This window comes from Aplidium turbinatum, chromosome 12 (genome assembly GCF_918807975.1).
Source record: "Aplidium turbinatum chromosome 12, kaAplTurb1.1, whole genome shotgun sequence".
In the NCBI taxonomy this organism is placed as follows: Eukaryota; Metazoa; Chordata; class Ascidiacea; order Aplousobranchia; family Polyclinidae; genus Aplidium; species Aplidium turbinatum.
Genome location: NC_137483.1, coordinates 19,053,213 through 19,073,192, shown reverse-complemented (window position 1 = coordinate 19,073,192; position 19,980 = coordinate 19,053,213). Strand labels below are relative to the sequence as shown.

At 37.9% G+C, this 19,980-nt stretch overlaps 1 protein-coding gene across 4 annotated transcripts in view; it reads right to left on the bottom strand.

Moving 5' to 3' along the window:
• Positions 1 to 224: 224 nt before the first annotated feature.
• The window catches only part of LOC145780482 (uncharacterized), a 35,468-nt gene continuing 15,712 nt past the window's right edge, over positions 225 to 19,980 (bottom strand). Inside the window, exons 13-25 of one of the 4 annotated variants that reach the window (XM_082592093.1) lie at positions 18,009 to 18,232; positions 15,058 to 15,385; positions 14,000 to 14,122; positions 13,402 to 13,476; positions 12,743 to 12,853; positions 10,328 to 10,428; positions 9,543 to 9,686; positions 8,766 to 8,867; positions 7,624 to 7,782; positions 3,905 to 4,012; positions 3,481 to 3,598; positions 2,709 to 2,889; positions 225 to 2,230 (exon numbers count right to left, since the gene is read on the bottom strand). In XM_082592093.1, the coding sequence (XP_082448219.1) occupies positions 2,217 to 2,230; positions 2,709 to 2,889; positions 3,481 to 3,598; positions 3,905 to 4,012; positions 7,624 to 7,782; positions 8,766 to 8,867; positions 9,543 to 9,686; positions 10,328 to 10,428; positions 12,743 to 12,853; positions 13,402 to 13,476; positions 14,000 to 14,122; positions 15,058 to 15,385; positions 18,009 to 18,232 (1,788 nt within the window). In that variant the 3' untranslated portion in view covers positions 225 to 2,216. Of the gene's footprint in view, positions 2,231 to 2,708; positions 2,890 to 3,480; positions 3,599 to 3,904; positions 4,013 to 5,356; positions 5,417 to 7,623; positions 7,783 to 8,765; positions 8,868 to 9,542; positions 9,687 to 10,327; positions 10,429 to 12,742; positions 12,854 to 13,401; positions 13,477 to 13,999; positions 14,123 to 15,057; positions 15,386 to 18,008; positions 18,233 to 19,980 lie in introns of all 4 variants that reach the window. The other 3 variants (XM_082592094.1, XM_082592095.1, XM_082592096.1) reach the window with 3 other exon arrangements.

Here is a 19,980-nt window from a genome sequence, read left to right as displayed (position 1 = left end):
CTAGAAAAGTGTCGAAGCGAGAACGGCTTAAAAACGAAATAGGGCAATAAGTAAAAAAATGGACATGTTAACCACAACTTTTCCTTAATTAAAAAAACTAGATCTTTTTCGTTGTCTTGATCACCTTTGAGGGGGCACGTGATCAAGTGCCTATCTCTCAAATCCATTACAAGGCAACAAAATATAGGTATATTTCGATAAGCATATCTTTTTTTTTTGTTTCACTGCTGGAGTTTTATTCACACATAGATTCAATCAGTCTTTGCAATCACAATCAACACATGTTGCAGTAAATAAAGATATATTTTCTGAAGCTATGCAATTGTGCGATAAATCGTAAAAAAAATACATCTTCAAATCATAGCGGTAGCGATGATGAACCTGGTCTAAACGCGAGCTGCTGTACGGTTTTCAGAATACTGATATTTTCAAGCAATTGGTTGCAACCTTACAGTTTCTATCTTTTTGACTGAATCAGTTTGCGAAAAGGTTTAAAAAATTTTAGTCAAAAAACAAGAAGGCTACGGAAACATAGTGCACTGTACGGTTGGAAAAATGATCAACGTTTCCAATAGAAGACTGCAACTTTTAAAGTTCTCAAAAACGGAGGCAAATTTCATGATGTTGATGCTACAGTTGTTCGTGACGCACAGTAGACGTGAAATCACAGTTCATGAAAAAAAGTTAACACTATTCTCTAATGGACGAATCATAATTACAAACCTACAATAAAATAGACGGAAAGAAAACTAAACACTTTTTTACATAAAAAGAACAAAAGTTTTCCGTAAAAATTAATTGATCTAAAAATAAAAACCGCAAGTTAGAATTGTATTCTACAAAACCAACAACATTGAGTGCATGATGAAACACAATTGCAATAAAAGATCTCTATAATATACGTAAAAAATATAAAAGTCATCGGAAGACTATTTTTTTGGTCGCTTTCAAAACTTCATTTGTATTTCAGGGTTGTTTGAAACAATTGTTGGCAAAAAAAAAGATAAAAGAAAACTTTGAAAAGAAAAAGAATAAAGATAAGTGTGTTCGTCTTAAAGCAAAATAAAATTCGGTTTCGTTTCGAAACCTTTGGTTTGGACACTCGTGAGCCTGAATATAATTGATTTATCCTTCCAGAATACCCAAGAGTCACCAGTGTTGGATTAAAATGTGTTTTCTGCGTTGAGAAATTTTCGTTCAAGTTGAGCACGAAACGTGGTTGCTTCAATTTTGAAAATAAACAAAAAAAAATTTTTCATAAAAAAAACTTAATTCAAAACAAAACGAAAACACAAAATTTTGCGCTGAAACGAATGTTTTTCGAAAGACAATGTTTTTGTTTCAAACAGCCCTAGTGCATATGTGGACCTAACCATAGTCTCTAGATATCTACCGCTGAAATCTTAACACAAGCAAACTGTTACCAAAGTCCATCGTGCTCATGCCGCCTAGTCCAAGATCAGACGCTGGACTGAAACCGAGCCTTCTTGGTATGAAAAAGAAACCAGGCAGCAAATCAACCGTTTTTTTACATTTATTTAACGTCTGCAGACGTTGAATCTATGTAAAAATGGTTGATTTGCAGGCTGGAAAACTACTGCTGGCTGGATTTGTGAGAAACACAAACTTCCCAGACAGCAAACCAATCGCCTTTTACATTGATTCAACGTCTGCAGACGTTAAATCAATGCAAAAAAAACAGTTGATTTGCGGTCAGGGTTACTGTGCTACAAGGCTCCGTAGAGCCAAATAATCCCAAAATTATTTCTTGAAAGCTTCGAGCGCAACACCACGGCTCGCTTAACTTCCACAAGGCAGGATAAACTTTTCCTAAGGGGCAGAGTCGAGTTTCAGTCGTCTTAAGTATCGGCGTATAATGTTAGTTCATGATTATACATAAAAAAAGGTTGAACAAACGTCTAAAAACGGTTGAATTTTTACATAACTTTGCAAAGTACACCAAGAAAAGCGGTCGTTTCTACTGGCAAAGCTACACCATAACGGCAGATGCAATAATGAAAACAAACAATCTTAATGGCTTCCGACTGCTTCGGCGCACCGAGCAGTCTGTTGTATTATTGTGCACAGCAAACATCGTCTCAAAGGCACGGCTACTTATCATGAATTGAATATGAAATTAGTTGACATATACGTTAAGAAATTAACGGCGCATCTTTGTATCACTGGAGCTTTCCTGCGCTGATCACAATTCGAGCTTAGATGTTGGGCTCTGGAACAAAAATGCAAAATAAAAACATACAAAGCTCCAACAGTAGCAGAAAAGAAATAAAAATGACAAAACGAATAGAAAATGATTCTATAGGCAAATCCCCTACCAGTGGAAAGTTGAATTAATTAAGGATAGCGGATGAATATTACGACTTTGAGCTGGAAGCAGAATATTTTCAACCTGTCAACATCGGTGACCGGATAAGTGCCATTCATTCAAAGCCTACAAGCATGCACATCTGCCAGCATTACATTTCAGAATAGAACAACCTTCTCTCTCACTCTATTTTGCTTCAAAGAATCAGTTGTCTACAGCGACTCCTCCATTTCATTATGTTGTTGGCGTTTTCTACCTTGAAGTTTGTTTTTTTTTTGTCAGATTTGTTCATGGTGTCTTTTCATATTTTCTTTGGGCTACAACATTCTAAAAATTTATTACAATAATTCAGGTTATACATAAAATAGTCATAAACTCTTACGTTCTGGGGCGACGTAATTGGGAGTTTGCACTGGAGGTCGAGGACGTTCTGCCCCAGAAGAACGGGGGCGCACACTGGCGGACGGATTGCGTGACAACCCACGAGCGGAACTGGGACGAGGGGAATTACCAGATTTGGGGGGACTGTAGGTTTGTTCGCCAGCAGAGAGCGGTTTCCTGGCCTGTTGAGAAAAGGAATGTGATTGTTTCTGTTCTATGCAAAGCTATGTGAAAACACACAAGTAAAAAGGTGGAAATCCGGCTTTTCCGCCTTACGGACTACGAGTACGTTTCGTGCGATCGGTATGGTGTGTCATTGCGCGGTGGTCTTCGTGCGGTGGCCTTCGTGCGGTGTGTCATTGCGCGGTGGCCTTCGTGCGGTGTGTCATTGCGGGAACCAAATTGTGTTATAGCAGTGCAGCAGATATCCTTTACCAGGCAGCAAGCCACTTTATAGATTCGTGATGAAAACATAAGTTTCAGCGATAGCTTATGCAAATGATCTATTTTCTTCTACAACCAGCTTAAAATAACCTGCAAGTGAAGGCCCACGGACAAATGACTGTCGTGTCATGACGGTGGAGAGCGAAACACTTTCATTAACAAATTAGAGCAAAGAAGTTATGCAGTTTCAAGATAATAAAATTATCGATTGAACGCTTTATGTAATTTACATTTGGCATCACCTTTTATTAAAAGAACACAGTATATTCGTTGTCTAAACAAATGCTTTTTCCTTCTATTATGCCTGCTCTTGTTACCACTGTACTTACGGGCAGGGCAGCTGCTATTGTGGGGAGTCTTCCTTTGTAGATGTGTCCATCGTGACCCTGAAGCTCCACTTCTTCTTTAGCAACCTCCAAGACCGCCTCTTCTTCTTGCCAAAGCTCACTGAAAGACAACAGCTTATTCAAAATAAATTAACCGTTCAAATAAACTCTCAGGCGTACTTTGTTGCTTGATGCACAAGAAATAAAAAACGGTTTGCTTTTTCTCACAAAACACTGCTGAAGAAAACATTCCGTTCAGATGGGATGTTGGTCATAATACATTTGATGACAAACGTTAAAAAAATAAAAACTTTTGCTGGCTGGGTACATTCTAGTCAAATGTGGCGCTGAGCGAAATTTATATTTCCAGTAGTCTCGTTGCCTTGACTGTCATTGCACTTCAAACATTAGATCTACTTCGTCGTACCTGAGATGGGTAAGTCTTGTGTAACGACGGTGGGGGTAGGTCAGAGTGTAATTGCCGCCGCAAGCCCGTCCCGACGGTATCATGGAGTCCACCAGGTCGCCTTCCTCTCTGCAATTGGTCAATTCAAGTCACGTGACATGGATTCGGAAGGTTAAAAAATTAAAAGCAGACAGCTGTTAGAAAAACGTAGACTACAAAGTGCAATTAATCTAGGGGAATAATTTCTAATTAAACACACAGCTGCGTTCGATAAGCCGCGGCAATGCACTGCAAAAACCGTCATTATTACACTGCAGACGTTTGTAGAAGTGAAATCAATGCAAAAGTGACAGATATTGCCGTCTGGTATGAATGCATTGATCAAAAGTTTTGAGAATTTTTTACTGTCAGATGAAAAAGTATCGGCTTTGCGATCAAGCGAACGATGACAAATCAGAAAGCTTTGGTGCAAACAAATCGATAGATTTCAATCAAACAATTAAGAAGTGCGTGATGTCAACGAAAGAACAAATTGAACTTTTAATTGCAAGCTTGGTTAATTGCATTTCAATTCCTTCAGGCACGTGTGAGAGTAAACAAACGTATGATATTGTCGAAATGATGCAAAAAACGTCGTTGCTTGGTCAAAAGTTTCAAGCTAGGTAAACCAGTCCTGCTTAGATTAATTCTACGTTTGAATCAATGCAAACAGGACAGATTTTGCCAGATCTGGGTTGCTGCTCCCCACCAGCAAAGCGGTGTCTTTTACATTGATTAGCATTTACAGACGTTGAATCAATGTAAAAAAACCTCTTTGTTAGCTGGGTTGTGCAAGAAATGAAAGCGACAAATGGAATAAATGTGATGCACAATGCCATAACCAATAAATAACGCATTTGGTACTGATTCCAATAATCCGTATCCGGTACAGAATCAGTGCAGAGTGACATCTTACTGCCCAGATGGCAAATCAATCGTTTTTTGCATTGATTCAACGTGTGCAGACGTTGAATTAATGTAAACGATGTAGACGTTGAATCAATGCAAAAACGGTTGATTTTCTGTATAAGACGATTCCAACCCTCTGGATGAACTTTTTAAACATTCTAAAGCAATTTTGGCAGACAGTCTCTCGGTCTTCATGTAGTTCAATTTCAAAGGATATTCTAGTCAAGTGTTCATAAACTGAAAGTGATTGGCTTGTGTCAACACAAGGGCAGTGAAGAAATTAATAACCTTTCCTGTTGGTGAAAATCTGCATATTGCATGCAAAAACAACTCATTGATTTGTGATAACACAGGATTCAACACAATATGGAAATAAAAAGCCATGCATGGTTGAGCGGTGCTGCTTCAAAATTTGTCTTCAAGCTGCGTGCAGTTTTTTCTTGGTGAGGTTTTACATTGATTTAACATCGTTAGATGCTTAATCAGTGAAAAACAACAATTTTTCCAGGCCTTGCATGAATATACCTCATCTCACGCAACAACTTTTCAAAGGGAATAGGCGGCAGCCTTTTACGGGATTCCGATCTATGACATCAAAAAAAATCAATTGCAAAAAAAAACATTACAGTATAAAGATGGTACTGCTCGTTTGCATTCATCAAATGCTGGCATTTGCACAACAATCTAACCTCTTAGTGTAATTTATTAAGTATATAAAGATGTGATCAAAATTGAAACGGCGACTTTCACAAAACTGATAAGAACAAACACAGTTAAGTAGAAGCGATCTTCCTGGCGTCAGCACTACCTGACTACTCATTATATAACAGCGAGCATTGTGTTTCGCTAGCCATGCCGGTGTAGCCTCCACACTTGCCATCAAGATTTTTCCCACAAACATGTGTTTCTCGGAAGTCGAGATGCAACTGTGTGTACTGCTCCTTCTCAACTGTGCATATCCTTAGTGACAGTTGGTTTAGTTGTTTTCTTTCCACAAAGGTAAGGATTCAACTGACTGACAAAAGCAGCGGTTGAGAACTATGTTGCATGAATTAGTGGTGCGATACTGATGAGCCCAGCCTCAAGCGATACTGATGAGCCCAGAAAAAAAAAAAAAGAGCCCAGCCTCAAGGGCGAAACACGTGTCTACCCCTGTCAATTCTTGCTACACTCGACTGCCGAAACACAGGAAGAACAAACACTTCAGAGTCAACTTTTACTTTAACGACTCCGACTACAGACACGCCAAACCCCCTGACCCCACAACCTTGCTTACTATTACTACTTCTTAAAACTCAGTCAAGTAGTTCCTTAATGAAATTGCATTAGTAACGAAAAAAGCTTTGCTTTTGATAGCTAAAAAATGCAAAACAAGCACAAATACTGTTTGCAACATGGAAACATTTGCGAGACAATAACTCTGATCCATTTTACTGTGAAAACTCGAGACCTTTCTGCAATACGAAAGCTAAGATTGCTACAAATCAAAATCTGAGTTACCAACAATATCGAAAAAGAAAGCAGTTTTTGCAGCTTCAACGCAAAAAAAAAAAGAAGCAAGAAAGATAAAATTTGCTGTTAAATTTGAAAACAATTGTAAAATCGCACTCCGAGCTGTCGTCAAATTCAACACAAATTACTGCAATTAAAAACCAGGCTTGATGCGTTGGACAGGGAAGTTTCGTTTACCAGATTATCCACAAGACTGCGGTGATGTCAGCGAGTTGATAGTGTTAACGGATCTTAGTTTGTCAGCGCGGTGTTTTGGAAAATTATTCGCCAATGGCCGTTCCATTGTGTGTGCTTGGTGTATTATTTTATACAACTTAAAACTACTTTCACCTACTTATACTGCCACCTAGCGGAAAAAAACTTTCAACAGCTTGATTGTTCAATCTTCTCGATAGGGTACAATCCAAAAGAGTGGTCCACCAAAAAACCAACCGAGTAAAACTTCTCAACAAAACTTTTTTATTGGTTGAAATCTCACATTCCGACGTTGTATAGTCAACCAATGGCAGTCTTGTTACTCAGATTATCATGACAACTGCTACGTCTGACGCGAGCACGCTTCTTTACATTTGACTTCGACACTAATAACTCATCCTCTCTGATGACGTCGTAAATAACTCTAGTCTTGTGAAGGAAGAAACGACAAAACCAAGCTACAATTAAGGCACACCAAGAACAGCGCTACCTTCAGTGGCAACTAAATGATATAATAATGCTAGCCACTGCAACAAAAAGCTGGAATTTCATAATCAAGATCTCATTGAGTTCTGAGTGCCCAAACAGGAAAATCCGTTATTTTTACATTAATTCAACGTCTGCAGACGTTGAATTTGTGTAAAGAAAACGAATCTTGCTGTTTGCGTCAGTTGTTCAAAGTTTTTGATGGAACTCTTTAGATTGAGCTTCCAAACAACCTTTCCCAGTCAGGGAAGAAGGATTCTTACATTCAATCAACTGATAACATGCTTTGATCAGGTATTTTGTTTTGAGGTAAATATGTTGTCTTCTTTTTACAGCTGCTGTAAAGTAATCACAAATGTTCCTTTTTTGGAAATCTTTAAAAGTAAAGTTTATATTAACGTAAGTGCAAAAAATTGACAACAATAAGTAAAAAACATAGTTTACAAATAAACCTGTTTTACGTTGATATATGTTTGATATACGTTGATATATGTTATATGTTTGGGGGAACAAGTTTTGTTTGTTAAGGCTGCAACTGACCAAAATCTGACGACAAGCTTCTAGACTTTACTACAACTAGATTCTTAAACCTGACCTACCCCGCTTTAGGCTGGGGATTCTCTTCTCTTACAGGAGGGTAAGTCCCCTGTGGGGGAAAGTGGGTTCTGAAGGCTAAGTCCTCCACCTTTCTAAGTCTGGCTACCTCTCGCTCTTCCAAAGCTTCCTTGAAATGTATCACGTTCTTTCCTGGCAACAGTCTAAAAATAATGAAAACGATAAATTAAAGTGTGATCAACGTGAAATCACAAACTTGTGAAACTGCAGTCGTCTGTCAACTTGCTAATGTAAGTAACTGTTCCATTTTCATGGTTTTCATTGCTTCTTAAAAAGTTGAATTTCCAAAACATCTGAGTGCTACTTACACAGAAGTCTATAACTTATGGACACTGAGGTCAACATACTAAGACCAAGATCTTGCTTACTGTATAACTTCTCGTGGTAAAATTCATCCTTTATCATGCCCCCCCTCTCCTCTCCTTTACACTAGTGATGAGACACACTGGAAGAGCTAGCTAGGGTGATAACCATTGATTATGTCGACGTGTTAGGTTCATTCGTTCAGTCCACCTCCGTTAGCTCAGTTGGTAAAGCACCGAGTTTATGCACAAAATAGACCTCAAGATCAAGTACCGCTGGTTCGGTTCTCAGAGTAGCGCGTTTTAAGAACTGCGCTCTATTCAGCGGCATGGAATAATTCACAGACATCAACACTTCAACAAGCAGAAATTACATTCTGTCAATCTTTGTGGCCGGACCTGGGTCAGTGCTTCAATTCCTCTATTACAAGTATGCGACACTTCCAGAGGTAAGCTCCCAATGAAGCTTTTTCAGACTAAGGATAAAGATTCCTCAGCCAGCCGATCAAAATTTATTGAGATTTGGGTCAGGAATCCAGATTAATGTGAAAGAGTATTGTTATCACTGGGCAGATCTTGAACGAAAGCACATCTTTTAAACAATAGGAAACTTAGATGTTTATGGAATTAACAATAATACAGTTAGCTGTTCAGTGTACAGTACACTGCATAGAATAATCAAAATTGAAAGGTTACTTTTCAGGAACATTTTGCAATAGATTAACTGGGCTGCAAAGAAAAAAATCCAACAACTGGCTATCAGCCAGAACCCTTGTTCCACCGGCACCAGTGCGCCTTTCAAATATCAAATATGTCTGTCTCACCCTTTTGCCTGTTGTCTTATCTGGTCCAATTCAAACGAGGTGTAAGGTCGAACGGACTTGCTGAAGGGAAGAGCTGCATTGGCAGGTATAGAGGCCACAGGTCTGAAAAGAATGTCGAATTTTATGCCTTTCTGAATGTCTGTTTTCATTTATTATTTTTTTTAGATGAACTATTATTGTTTATCATTATTATTTATATCAAGTTTTTCAGTTGCTTATTTCCATTCTTTCAACGCGATATGACATAAATAATTCGCCAACGTTGTGCAAAAGATGCTGTTTGTTTTTGAAACAACGAGCATTAACAGTGACGTGATCTGCTCTCTTATCATGCAGATACACGGAAAAGATACTTTGGAAGTTGACGAAACAGCAGGCAACAGCTGATATCTAGGTTGACGTTTTATGATCCAGACAACAAATCCGTCATTTTTACATTGATTCAACGTCTGCAGACGTTGAATCAATGTAAAAATGACGGATTTTGCTGTCTGGGGAGTAATACTAAGTCTCATGTTCAATGCGAATAAGCTACAACATGTTGAAAAAAATAAACACAGACTCTGCTTTACTGAGGTGTGAAAATACTGCTCTTTATGATACTTTTCAGAAGTAGATGATCATAATCACACTTTTCAAAGTGAAAAAACGAAATCAACACATCGATATAAAAATACAACTTTCTATCTTTTTTACAAAAATATGTGATAACCAAACTTCTTAAAGTGGAATGCAAAATCGCAGCCAGAATGAAGAAGAAGTTTCATTTAAACTTACCCTGTAGGTGCCATATCTACAGGCCTGTCGCAGGATATGCAGTGGTAGCTCTGGATCAACTGCTTGCGGAAGCCAGCCGCATCATCATCAGTGTAGTTGTCCTTGGGTTGGCGTTGCTCCAGTGCTTTCTTCATTGCTTTTAGTCTGCCGGGGAGAAGACGATATCAAGCGGTTTAAATTTAATTTCAAGGATGCGCGACGACGAACCTAGAGAGCAAATCAACCGTTTTTTACATTGATTCAACATCTACAGAATCACTGTAAAAAACGGTTGATTCAACATCTACAGAATCACTGTAATAAACGGTTGATTCAACATCTACAGAATCACTGTAAAAAACGGTTGATTCAACATCTACAGAATCACTGTAAAAAACGGCTTCAACGTGGTTTTACAAAGTCGATTCAACGACTCTATGAAGTCACAATTTACAGCAATAACAAGCGATATAGTCCAAGCTAAAAACAGACTTTTTTTCATTGATTCAACGTATGTAAACCAAAGACAGTCTCAACTTTGCAAAGTTGCACTTAAAGTTATGCATTGCAAGTTGCAACCCTATAAGTGTTGATGCAGCATAAAAAAGTATTGACATTGCATATTGACTGTACCGAGAGAAAACCATATAATGTGCATTATCCTGACTGACTATCTAGTCTTATTTGTTTTATGTTCTTTCTGTGAACACCGCTGTATCTGTCCGTGAGGTATAAAAAGTTCTTGAAAATTTGTAAAAGGTGTGACTGATAAAAAGGTCTAAGAGCACTGCTACATCGTGGCTCACCGATTTTCGAGGTGATTTTTCAGGGCTTCCAATTCCATTCTATCCAATTTTCCATCGACGTCAGCAGTCAGTTGTTGGTTCGCTTTCTGCCAGTCGCTTTCCTGAAATTACTAATATGATGGTCATAGTGATAATGATTAACAGCGGTATAGTTGTTTACTGACGATATTAACATAATAATCAATGTTTTATATAGCACTGTATCCATCGCAGATATGCATAGTTTTCAGTGCTTTGTTAAGACAGTTACGGGTGCAGCCACTTAGTGTAGCCACTTACGGGTGCAGCCGAGTAAATGATTTCCTCGAATAAACTTCTTTAGTATGTAGTGCCAAGTAGAAATGAGTTTCAGTGATATTTTCAAAAAATCTCTGATATGACGCGACAGGAAATCAAACTCACTTCTACCTACAGACCCGGATTGAGGGGGGGAAAGGGTGCAGTTGCCCAAGGGCCCCCCGACGTGGAAAAATGTGATTTTGTGTTATTTTTATTATTTTTTCTCAGCCTTTGAAGTTTCGGCAAAATGTCTCCTTTTTCTTTCAAGGTTCATTTTTAGTCACAAGCTTTCGACTGAGCTTGGTGTAGACTGTAGAGGCATCAGCAACGGTGTGGGTGACTTTCAAGTTACCGTACCTTGAAAAGTTTTTTCCGCCCTCGGCGCGAAAAACTTCTTACACGGGGCCCCCATCAGTTAAACTCGCCCCTGTCTACCTACCTACTCACGCGGGGCGAGCACTGCATTCATTAACGCAAACTAAATAGTCGAGGCTAATAACCCTCAAGTCTACAAACGTTGAATCAATGCAAAAATGACGGGTTTTGCTGTATAGGCACCTCTGAACTTGCTGCATCAATATTTTGGCCAAAACTATTCTAATAAATCAATTTGTTCTCTGCTGACAAGGAACTTGTCCCTGACAAAAAGTGACTTGCGTGACATGAAAAATCACGTGACTCGTATCAGCCATTTGCTAGGCAACGCGCGCCACAAGTTGGTCATAGAGTCACGTTCATGTACAAATCTGAAAGGAAACTCTAAAGGTGAGTCAATATTGTCTTTGCCAAAAAACCGCAAGCTGAAAAAACAAACATGACACGCATTTAAAAACCAAACAAGTTTTAATGTTGGTCCAACACCCGGTGACGAGGAGGCTCAGTCACCGTTGGGAAGCAGTCCGCAAATCCGACCTTTTTACATTGGTTCAACGTCTGCAGACGTTCAATCAATGCAAAAAAGGACGGATTGGCTTGCTTGATTTGGACTTGATCAACGATGTCGATAAAACTAAAAAAGTCAAATGAGGTTGAGCTGCTGTTCACAATAAGAAATTGTTAGCAATTCTTTGGCATTTTTCAAACCTGTTTTCCACTTTCAAACATTTTCCAAGCCGGTTGCTTTGATTTATTCAAGAACACTTCTTCGCAATTTCAGCGTCTTCGACAATCCTTAGCATCATTGCGACCTTTATACTTGATCCGCCAGTTGACAAATATATGCTTGAATTGAAAACGATTCGAAAAATGCAATTGTTGTCATGGAAACATTTTTGACAAATCTCTTCTCGGAAACCAAGGAGTAGAGATCCTAAGTAAGCCTGAGTTTCTTGTAATAGCTCGTGTAATTACATGGGTTTTATCGTTAACAGGCGGTCCTGTTGACGTGTTTATTGTTCGACTCAGTGTGACTGATCGAACTAATGACATTCCCAGACAGAAAATTAATTGTTTTTTACATTGATTCAACGTTCGCAGACGGTTGATTTTTGTTTGCAATCTTTTTTCAAAAGGTTTTTTCTTGTTTTTTGTATTGTGTTCTTAAAGTTTACCAGAAAATTGAAGTGTTTATAGCGGTGGGATGACACAGCGGATAAGGCGTTGGCTTTCCAAGTATGCAAACCTGGTTCGACTCCCGGCTTCAGCTGGTTGTTGAAAAACACCGCTCACCAATAAATTGGGTGGGCGTAGTTGCTGAAGTAAAGGCGGCCGAGAGAAAGGAACTGGCCACCCTACTCTCCTTAGTGCCGAAGGCTTAGTATAATGAGAACCTTATCTTCTCATTTCCCAAAGCTCAGTATCTGAGTATGGGACCTTTACCTTTAGAAGTGTTTGTTCTTGCCAGTTTTTGGTAAAGTCACCGTTTCAATTTCGATCGTAACTTACGTAAAATTAAATTTAAAAAAACAAAAAAACCTTAAAAAAATCTGGCAATACACAAAAATCTAGCAACAATAAAAATTTGGCAACACTGGAGCCGGAGTCAGCCAGTTATAAATCTAGGAGTTGGAGTTGTATAATTTTCGCTTAATTCCACAGCCCGGTGGAAAACATACAATGCAAAATTATGTTTCACACATTTACAAACATAAATCCAACGCTATAAACGTACTTCACTATAAGTAAAACAAATATTACCAAGCCCAAAAGTTTTCTCAAAAGATCGTCTAAGTTCTTTGTGATTTCATTCGTGGTCGAGTCGAAGTCTGACACGTTAACTTTGGTGGCTAGTTGTCGTGTGTCAGCTTTCTGGAAAGAAAATTAAAGTGATACCGCACTTTCCAAGCAAAAAAAATCAGTTCCTTTTATGTTGATTCATCGTCTGAAGACGCAACTAAATTCCCCCAACTTGTAAAACATGTAGTTCCACCACTAAAGTCGATAGCGTAAACCTGTGGACCGTGCTATGAAAACGAAGACCACTTTGTTGGTAAGATTTCAGCCAACTAATGCAGCCAAACGAATATCGAAGACTGATGACAAAGCAACACCCAGACAGCAAATGAGTCGTTTTCACATTGATTTAACGTCCACAAACGTTAATAAACGACTGATTTACTGTCTGGGTAACTGCTGGGGATGAGAGTACTGCCCATATTTGACACAATATTCATATTGACAGCCGTTGTGTTCACGCTTACGTCCGGTGGCTAAACATTTAAGGTCAGTGGACAAGAAGACAAGTAAGCCAATTTCCATGATGATACAACTTCAACTGCACGTTGTATAACGACCGATTCAAAAGAAACAAACATTAAAATCCCTTATTTATAGTGACAATAAAATAAACAACGTACAACATCGATTTCTTTCTTCACGTTTTCTTTGTCTGCTTTTCCATCATCCAACTTTTCCACAAGCGTATACAAGGCCTGGTGGTGGAAAAAAGTATATTGGGTGATATTTTTGAGCCACTTTCAAAAATTTAAATGGCGAGAATGCACTAAGCAGCCTACAGACGACCTTTGGCAAGAGAATATTTTGTCTTTAGTAACAATACTGTGCTATTAAAAAACTTAAGTCTTGAGTCTAAACACCTCATTGCATGTTAAGTAAATGTTCATTTTAATTTTTACTTTAATATAAAGTGACTTGTTTCGTTAAAGATAATGACTGTTTGGTGAAAATCATTAGTGGATTGCCACTGACAACATTGATCCTAACCAAAAAAATAAAGAGCCCACAATGAAGATACTAAACTCATGTTCAACAAATGTATCGAAAACTATACTGTCTTCATCTTCAGTGCTATGAAAGTAATATTGCTGAACATGAGTTTAGTTTCTACATTTTGGACTTTTTTTTTATTAGGTTAACCAAGTGCTCTAACCATTTTGTTCCTAAAAAATATTCCTGTTTACAAAAAATAGCGGATTTTCATTTAAGAAAACTTACGTCAATGTGTTTCTGTTTGGCGTCATGCTCTTCCATGGCGGAATCGATCATCCTGTGCAACTTCTCAAACTCCGCCTGGAGGTTAAGAAGAGCATTTTGGATGTTGGTGATCTGATCCGCATCCTTTAGATATAACAAGAAAGTTTGAAAAAATAACTTTTTAGCAAACCTGAATGGCTGAAGTAAACTTACCCACAATGCATCTACCTCACGGTGCCGCTAAAGTGAGGGAGCGTTTTCTCGTTTCCCGAATGGACATCGGTTCGACGCTGACCCAGAGAAAATAACTGTCTTTTAGCAATTAACAATATACATAAAGGTGAGCGCAAAAAATGAACAAACTTCCAACCCACTTATTCTACATCGCAATCCATAAGTCGAAAGCTTGGATTCGGCAAGCAAAACAATCCTTAGATGAGTTAATTTTCACTGAAGTAGAAATTAAAGCGAACACATTGCAAGCGAACAAAAGTTTCTTATTCGGACATCTGTAGTTTTCAGATACTAGATGTCGAAATGGCAAAAAGCAAAGCATGTTAGCCTGTAACTTGCTCCGTCATTCCACCAACCTGATAAGTTTTAAAATTTACAATGTTGTTCCCCTTAGCAAAGTTATTATTGTTTTGTTTTTACAAATCAAGACATCGAATAACAACAAGTCTATAGTTGCCCCAAACAGCAAACCAACCGTTTTTTTGCATTGGAATCAATGTAAAACACGGTTGGTTTGCTGTTTGGGAAAATGTTAAGTGTGAAACTATTTTGCTGGTTGCTGCAGCACGACACCTACAAAACTCCATTCACACCTATCAACGTACAAATCTAATGAAACCTGTACGGACCCGAGAACCTAACGCAGGCGAAGTGTCTGCAGTGGTTGCCTGACTGACATCAGTATTTAATCAAAACAACTTCCTAGCATGACTATTAATGAAAAAAGAAAATATTAGAAATGCACCTATCGACAAATAGTTAAGACTTTTGGACAAGAATAACAAAAGCTTGCAAAATTATGAGATAACACTATGTTTTAAAGTTCAAACAAAACTCATCCGAACCTTGATATGCCTCTTATAATGGAAGGAATGAACGAGAGATTCCCGCCCTCCTGGCATTACGGTCGTGGAGAATGTCAACTTCTCATCCTCGTGCTCTATCTGTTCACCTTTTGCTACTACATTGGTTTGAGAACCCTGTGAGATGATATCCTTTTCTTCTTCATCCTGTTCTTCTAATGCTTCTATTTTACCCATCATGTTTTTTTGGGTATCTGACAATAACTTCAAACGAGTCCTGACATCTCGCAACATCTTAAATGTCTCTTCAGCCGCTTTCTTAGAGACTCTAGTCTCTTTTAAAAGCTCACTATCAACATCTTGGAAATGTCTGAAAACCAAATGAAATCGTAAAACTTCTTAATGTGTATTGCGCCCTTGGGTTAATTTACAAGCGTTTATTTGGCCCTCAGAGCAATTTGAGTTTGAGGCCCTTGATTTAAATCTTTAACTACCGGGCATAAGCCAGGATACATACTTCCAGCAGTTAATTTCAGGGAATTGTGTTTAAATCCAATGCTTAATTTCTTGCATTGATGACTTCATGAATTTTTTTGTTTGTCGTACCCAGGCTTACACCCGGTGCTTGAAGATTTAGATTAAGTGGACAGGAAGGCAAGGAAGCCAATCTTCATGTCCACCTTCAGGCATGCCTTTAAATGTCCTACCAAAGACACAGCCGCATGCTCTTGAGCGGTGTCGAACTGGCGCCCCTTTGTTTGCCGTTCCAGGGCTTTTTTTTTGCCGTTCCAGGGCTCTCACCACTCGGCTATGCAGGCGAAAAAAATTCATTGAGCAAGATCTTATCTCGAAATCACAGACAACCCGAGTTGAAGATATCCAGATTGCATTTTACAGTAGGCTTATGCCCGCGTTTTGTGAACAAAAATCCGCCCCCCTCTTCAAAAATATTGAACAAAAGCTCTGTCACCTTTTCAAACAAAAAAGATTAAAAAACGCGGTTTAAAAAGACAAAAAAATAAAACAAGGAAAAAGATAAAGTTTTAAAATAGAAAACTGGTGAGATTGTGCACTATCGACAGCAAATTAGCGCTGGTTTTAGACACGAGCCCAAGTAGACGAATTTGTAAGAAAGCGAAATCTTAGTGTATAACTCAAAAAGAAAAGACGTCGTGATGTCTGATGTGAGCAACTGAAAAATCAGCTGAATATAGGCTACTTTTCTTTGCCCAGTGTGCACAAGCAATTATCTTGTGATGAAATAAAACATCAAAAATATATTTTATTAACATTTCGGCTTCACAGCTTTTTACAGTTAAATTCATGATTGTACAAAAGCACTAACTTTAATCGCTAGTAAAAAGGGCGTGTTGTGAAAGGAAAAAAATCTAGGAAAGCAACTAGCACGAAAGTATGAAAGAGGAATGGAAGACCCTTCAGCATATGAAACGAATAAAACTCCGGCTGCACCCCAAAGCATGACATACCAGTGCTGATTATTTTTCACCAGGGTTGTTCCAGTAAACGCAGGTCCTCAAAAGTAATTTGACATTATGTAGCCTAATTTCTCCAAATATTTACTGTACTTCATCTGAGGATCATACTTAACACTAACTCTATATGACTTCTATGCTCCTAACATTAAGCGATGAAAATATCTCTAAAACATTGAATGAGGCTGTTCACCAGGCATTTAGTTAAATAACATTAAAAAACAATGAAAACTATTAATACTACAAAAAGTGCTCAATGCTAAGCAAAAAGACAAAGCAGAGCGAATTAAATCAAATATAGTTATTACTATCTGAAGCCTTTACCAATTGTTTCACCTAACGGATCAACAGAAGGTCTTATTCAAATAGAAGTATTTTACTCTATTTTACTTTTTAAGTATTCTATTTGAATAAGACCTTCTGATGATCCGTTAGGTGAAACGATTTGTAAAGGCTTCAGATAGTAATAACTATATTTGATTTAGTTAAATAACGATGCATTCTACTGGTGCAAATTAGGCTAAACTATCAGAAGATGCAATTGATAGAGTTGCGCTTTTAGCAACATAAAACTAAACTATCAGAAGATGTATAAAGTGAATCAAAATCTCAGGTTTAGTGTGCCAAGTATGTGTGATGATTGCAATTTAATTTATGTTGGCCAAACAAAACGAGATCTTAAATCTCGCATTAATGAACACAAAAGAGCTTTCAAATATCAACGCCCGGAACAATCTGCTCCTTGCATGCATGCCATAACTTCAGATCATAAAATAACTTGGAGCAATTCTAAAATTTGAAAGTGATTATAAAAGGCGATTGTTTTTTGAAAGTTGGTTTATCAATCAAAAGCCTAATGTAATGAATCGCGATGATGGCACCTTTTTCCTGCTATCTGCCAAAAACTATTGCAAGTACTTGTTTGGCATTTTGGTTTCACGCTGATTGTAAACTGTGCAGTAGTGTGTAGACTATTCGATTCATCATTCCTCATTTCACTCTCTGCTGTTATTTCAGTTTCTTGTTGATTGTTAACATTCAAACCCCTTTTTCAAGTTTCAAAGTTTTGCATGCGATAGTTTTTTTGTCTAGATTCTAGAAAAAAATAAAAAATCTAGAAGTTGAATTTTTATTTCGTAGCCTACGGTTAGTTGATTTCAGCAACAAGGTCCTGTATTTTGCCAAGCTAGGTAGTCACTACCTGGTCTAGCCCCCTGTAGAGTCAGTAGTGTCTGATTGACGAAAAGTCGGAATAAAAGCAGATTGTCACTTTATATATCTTGTGATAGTTCAGCTTAATTTGCACCAGTAGAACGCATCATGTTATTTATCTCTAAAACAGTTAACTGTCTGGTATGTGTGTGATGATGAACTGAAGTGTGGTACAATCTCATCAACTATAGCACAACTATTGTACTGACGAATACAATAACCTGATAGATAAATCTTTCAAAAAGTATACTCAACATAGCAAACCAATCTTCTGTATCTTTGACTTACGCAACACTGTCAGCTAACTTCTGGCTCAATCTATTGATAACGATCGAAAGCCTTTTGACATCGGATGTGAGTGCATGGTTTCCAACATCAACACCATCAGTACCATCGGAACCATCAGCACCAACAATAGACCCATGTTCACGTCTGTCGTTATCTTGAGATTGGAATCCCAAGGAAAGCATTGAATCTATGGTACCCTGCTGCATCTCTGCTGACTTTTTAAGCTGAGAACAGACATAAGTAACAAGAGGAAGGAGTAGAGTAAAAATTAATATCATTTCAATATAAATATATAACATCGACAATGATATGCAGTTAGCAAGTTAGAAGTTTTTAGAAACCGTTTTTTTTTGCAGAAGGTCCATTTGTAAACCATTTGTGGAAAACTAACTTCATTCATAAAAATAAATGTCGAAAGTTGTAGGGCAACAATACCATCAAAATTAAGCCACAATTGATGATATTTAAAAATATTCCCTTCTGTCCTGATGTAAAATTCCAAATAATTGAAGTCAACTGAAACTTAAACTAACGTAGTTATGAATCACACTTTGCTCATTGCAACCTAAGCACGATGTCACCTCTGGGCGCTTCATTCAAACTTGAACTAATGTTTATATTATGAGAGGGTTAAATTTCTAATTGTTTTGTTGTTGCTACTTTGTTGATTGGACGAGAACAACCTGATATGCTGCAACAAATACCCCCAATAATGTGTCAAACCATTGCATTTCCATTTCTCAAACTTGACATTATCATGGTGGCCATAAACTATGTAGCAACTGCAATATTGAGCCTTCAATTACCCAGACAGCAAAATTCATTATTTTTAAAAACTGTAAAAATGATGGATTTTGCTGTTTGGGTAGTTGAATTCATTTCTATGACTTTCATCAGGAATATAAGCATATTTTCAGAATGATTTGTTGTTGATTATTCGTTTATTTTAGTTGTTCATCAGTTGAACGAAGTCACAGATACAGATGTTTACGTTTGTATTGCAAAAAAGATTCTGGACGTATGTGTTTGCCGCAGCTAGAAACATTGTTCTTATTTACATCAATGCAACGTCTACAGAAGTTGAATCCATCTATAAAGAAACAGTTTTGCTAGCTGGTGCCTCCTTTTTCGATCGGATAATTCAAAAACTATACCATGAGAAGCAACGTTAATACAACATCGACCGCCGTTAAAATAACTGACTCCGGTTCCACCACATATGCACATAACGAAGTCAGCATTACAGTGTTAGATCAAACGTTTTCAACTTTCTTGGAGCTTATACATACAAGTCGTCACCATTGTTGTAGTATATTGTGACGAATTATGTCTTCAGAGATCCGTGATCAGTGACTACACACAAGCCGAAGACGTTCTATTTATTTTAGCGCTATCGTGGTGTTTTCATAACGCTATGGACGAAAAGAAGTTCATTGACGTGGGGACTGCATTTGTTCAGCCACCAATTTTTCAACACAAGCATGTACTGTAGTCAGTAAGTGGTTGAACAAAGGCGTGAAAACGTGCCTGAACGTTGTACAAACATTAAGAAATATTAAGCCTTCTGCTGTCACTAAACGAAAGATTTTTGAAAACCATCTGAATAATTTCCACGATGGTTCAAAAACCAACTGCATCTACAACTATTTTGAGGAGTGGTTCAAACCCAAACATCGGATTGGTCGGTATGTATCAACGCAGCTGGTTTGCAAACCAAAGCTACTTGGCAAGCAAAGTTTTCTTTAAAATGGGCGGATGGTACCCACACGTAGGAACATGAGCAAACCTGGTAGCTAGAAAGTATCAAACTTCCAACCGAAATACCTCAAAGTAAAATAAAAAATGAAACACTGTGAATAGTTTGATCAGAAATGCATGGTCTATTGGTCTTACAGCTATTAGAAGTCTATCACCACAAATACTGTATAGTGGTAGCCTAACAGGAAGTAAGTTAGCAAATAAATGTTTGTTT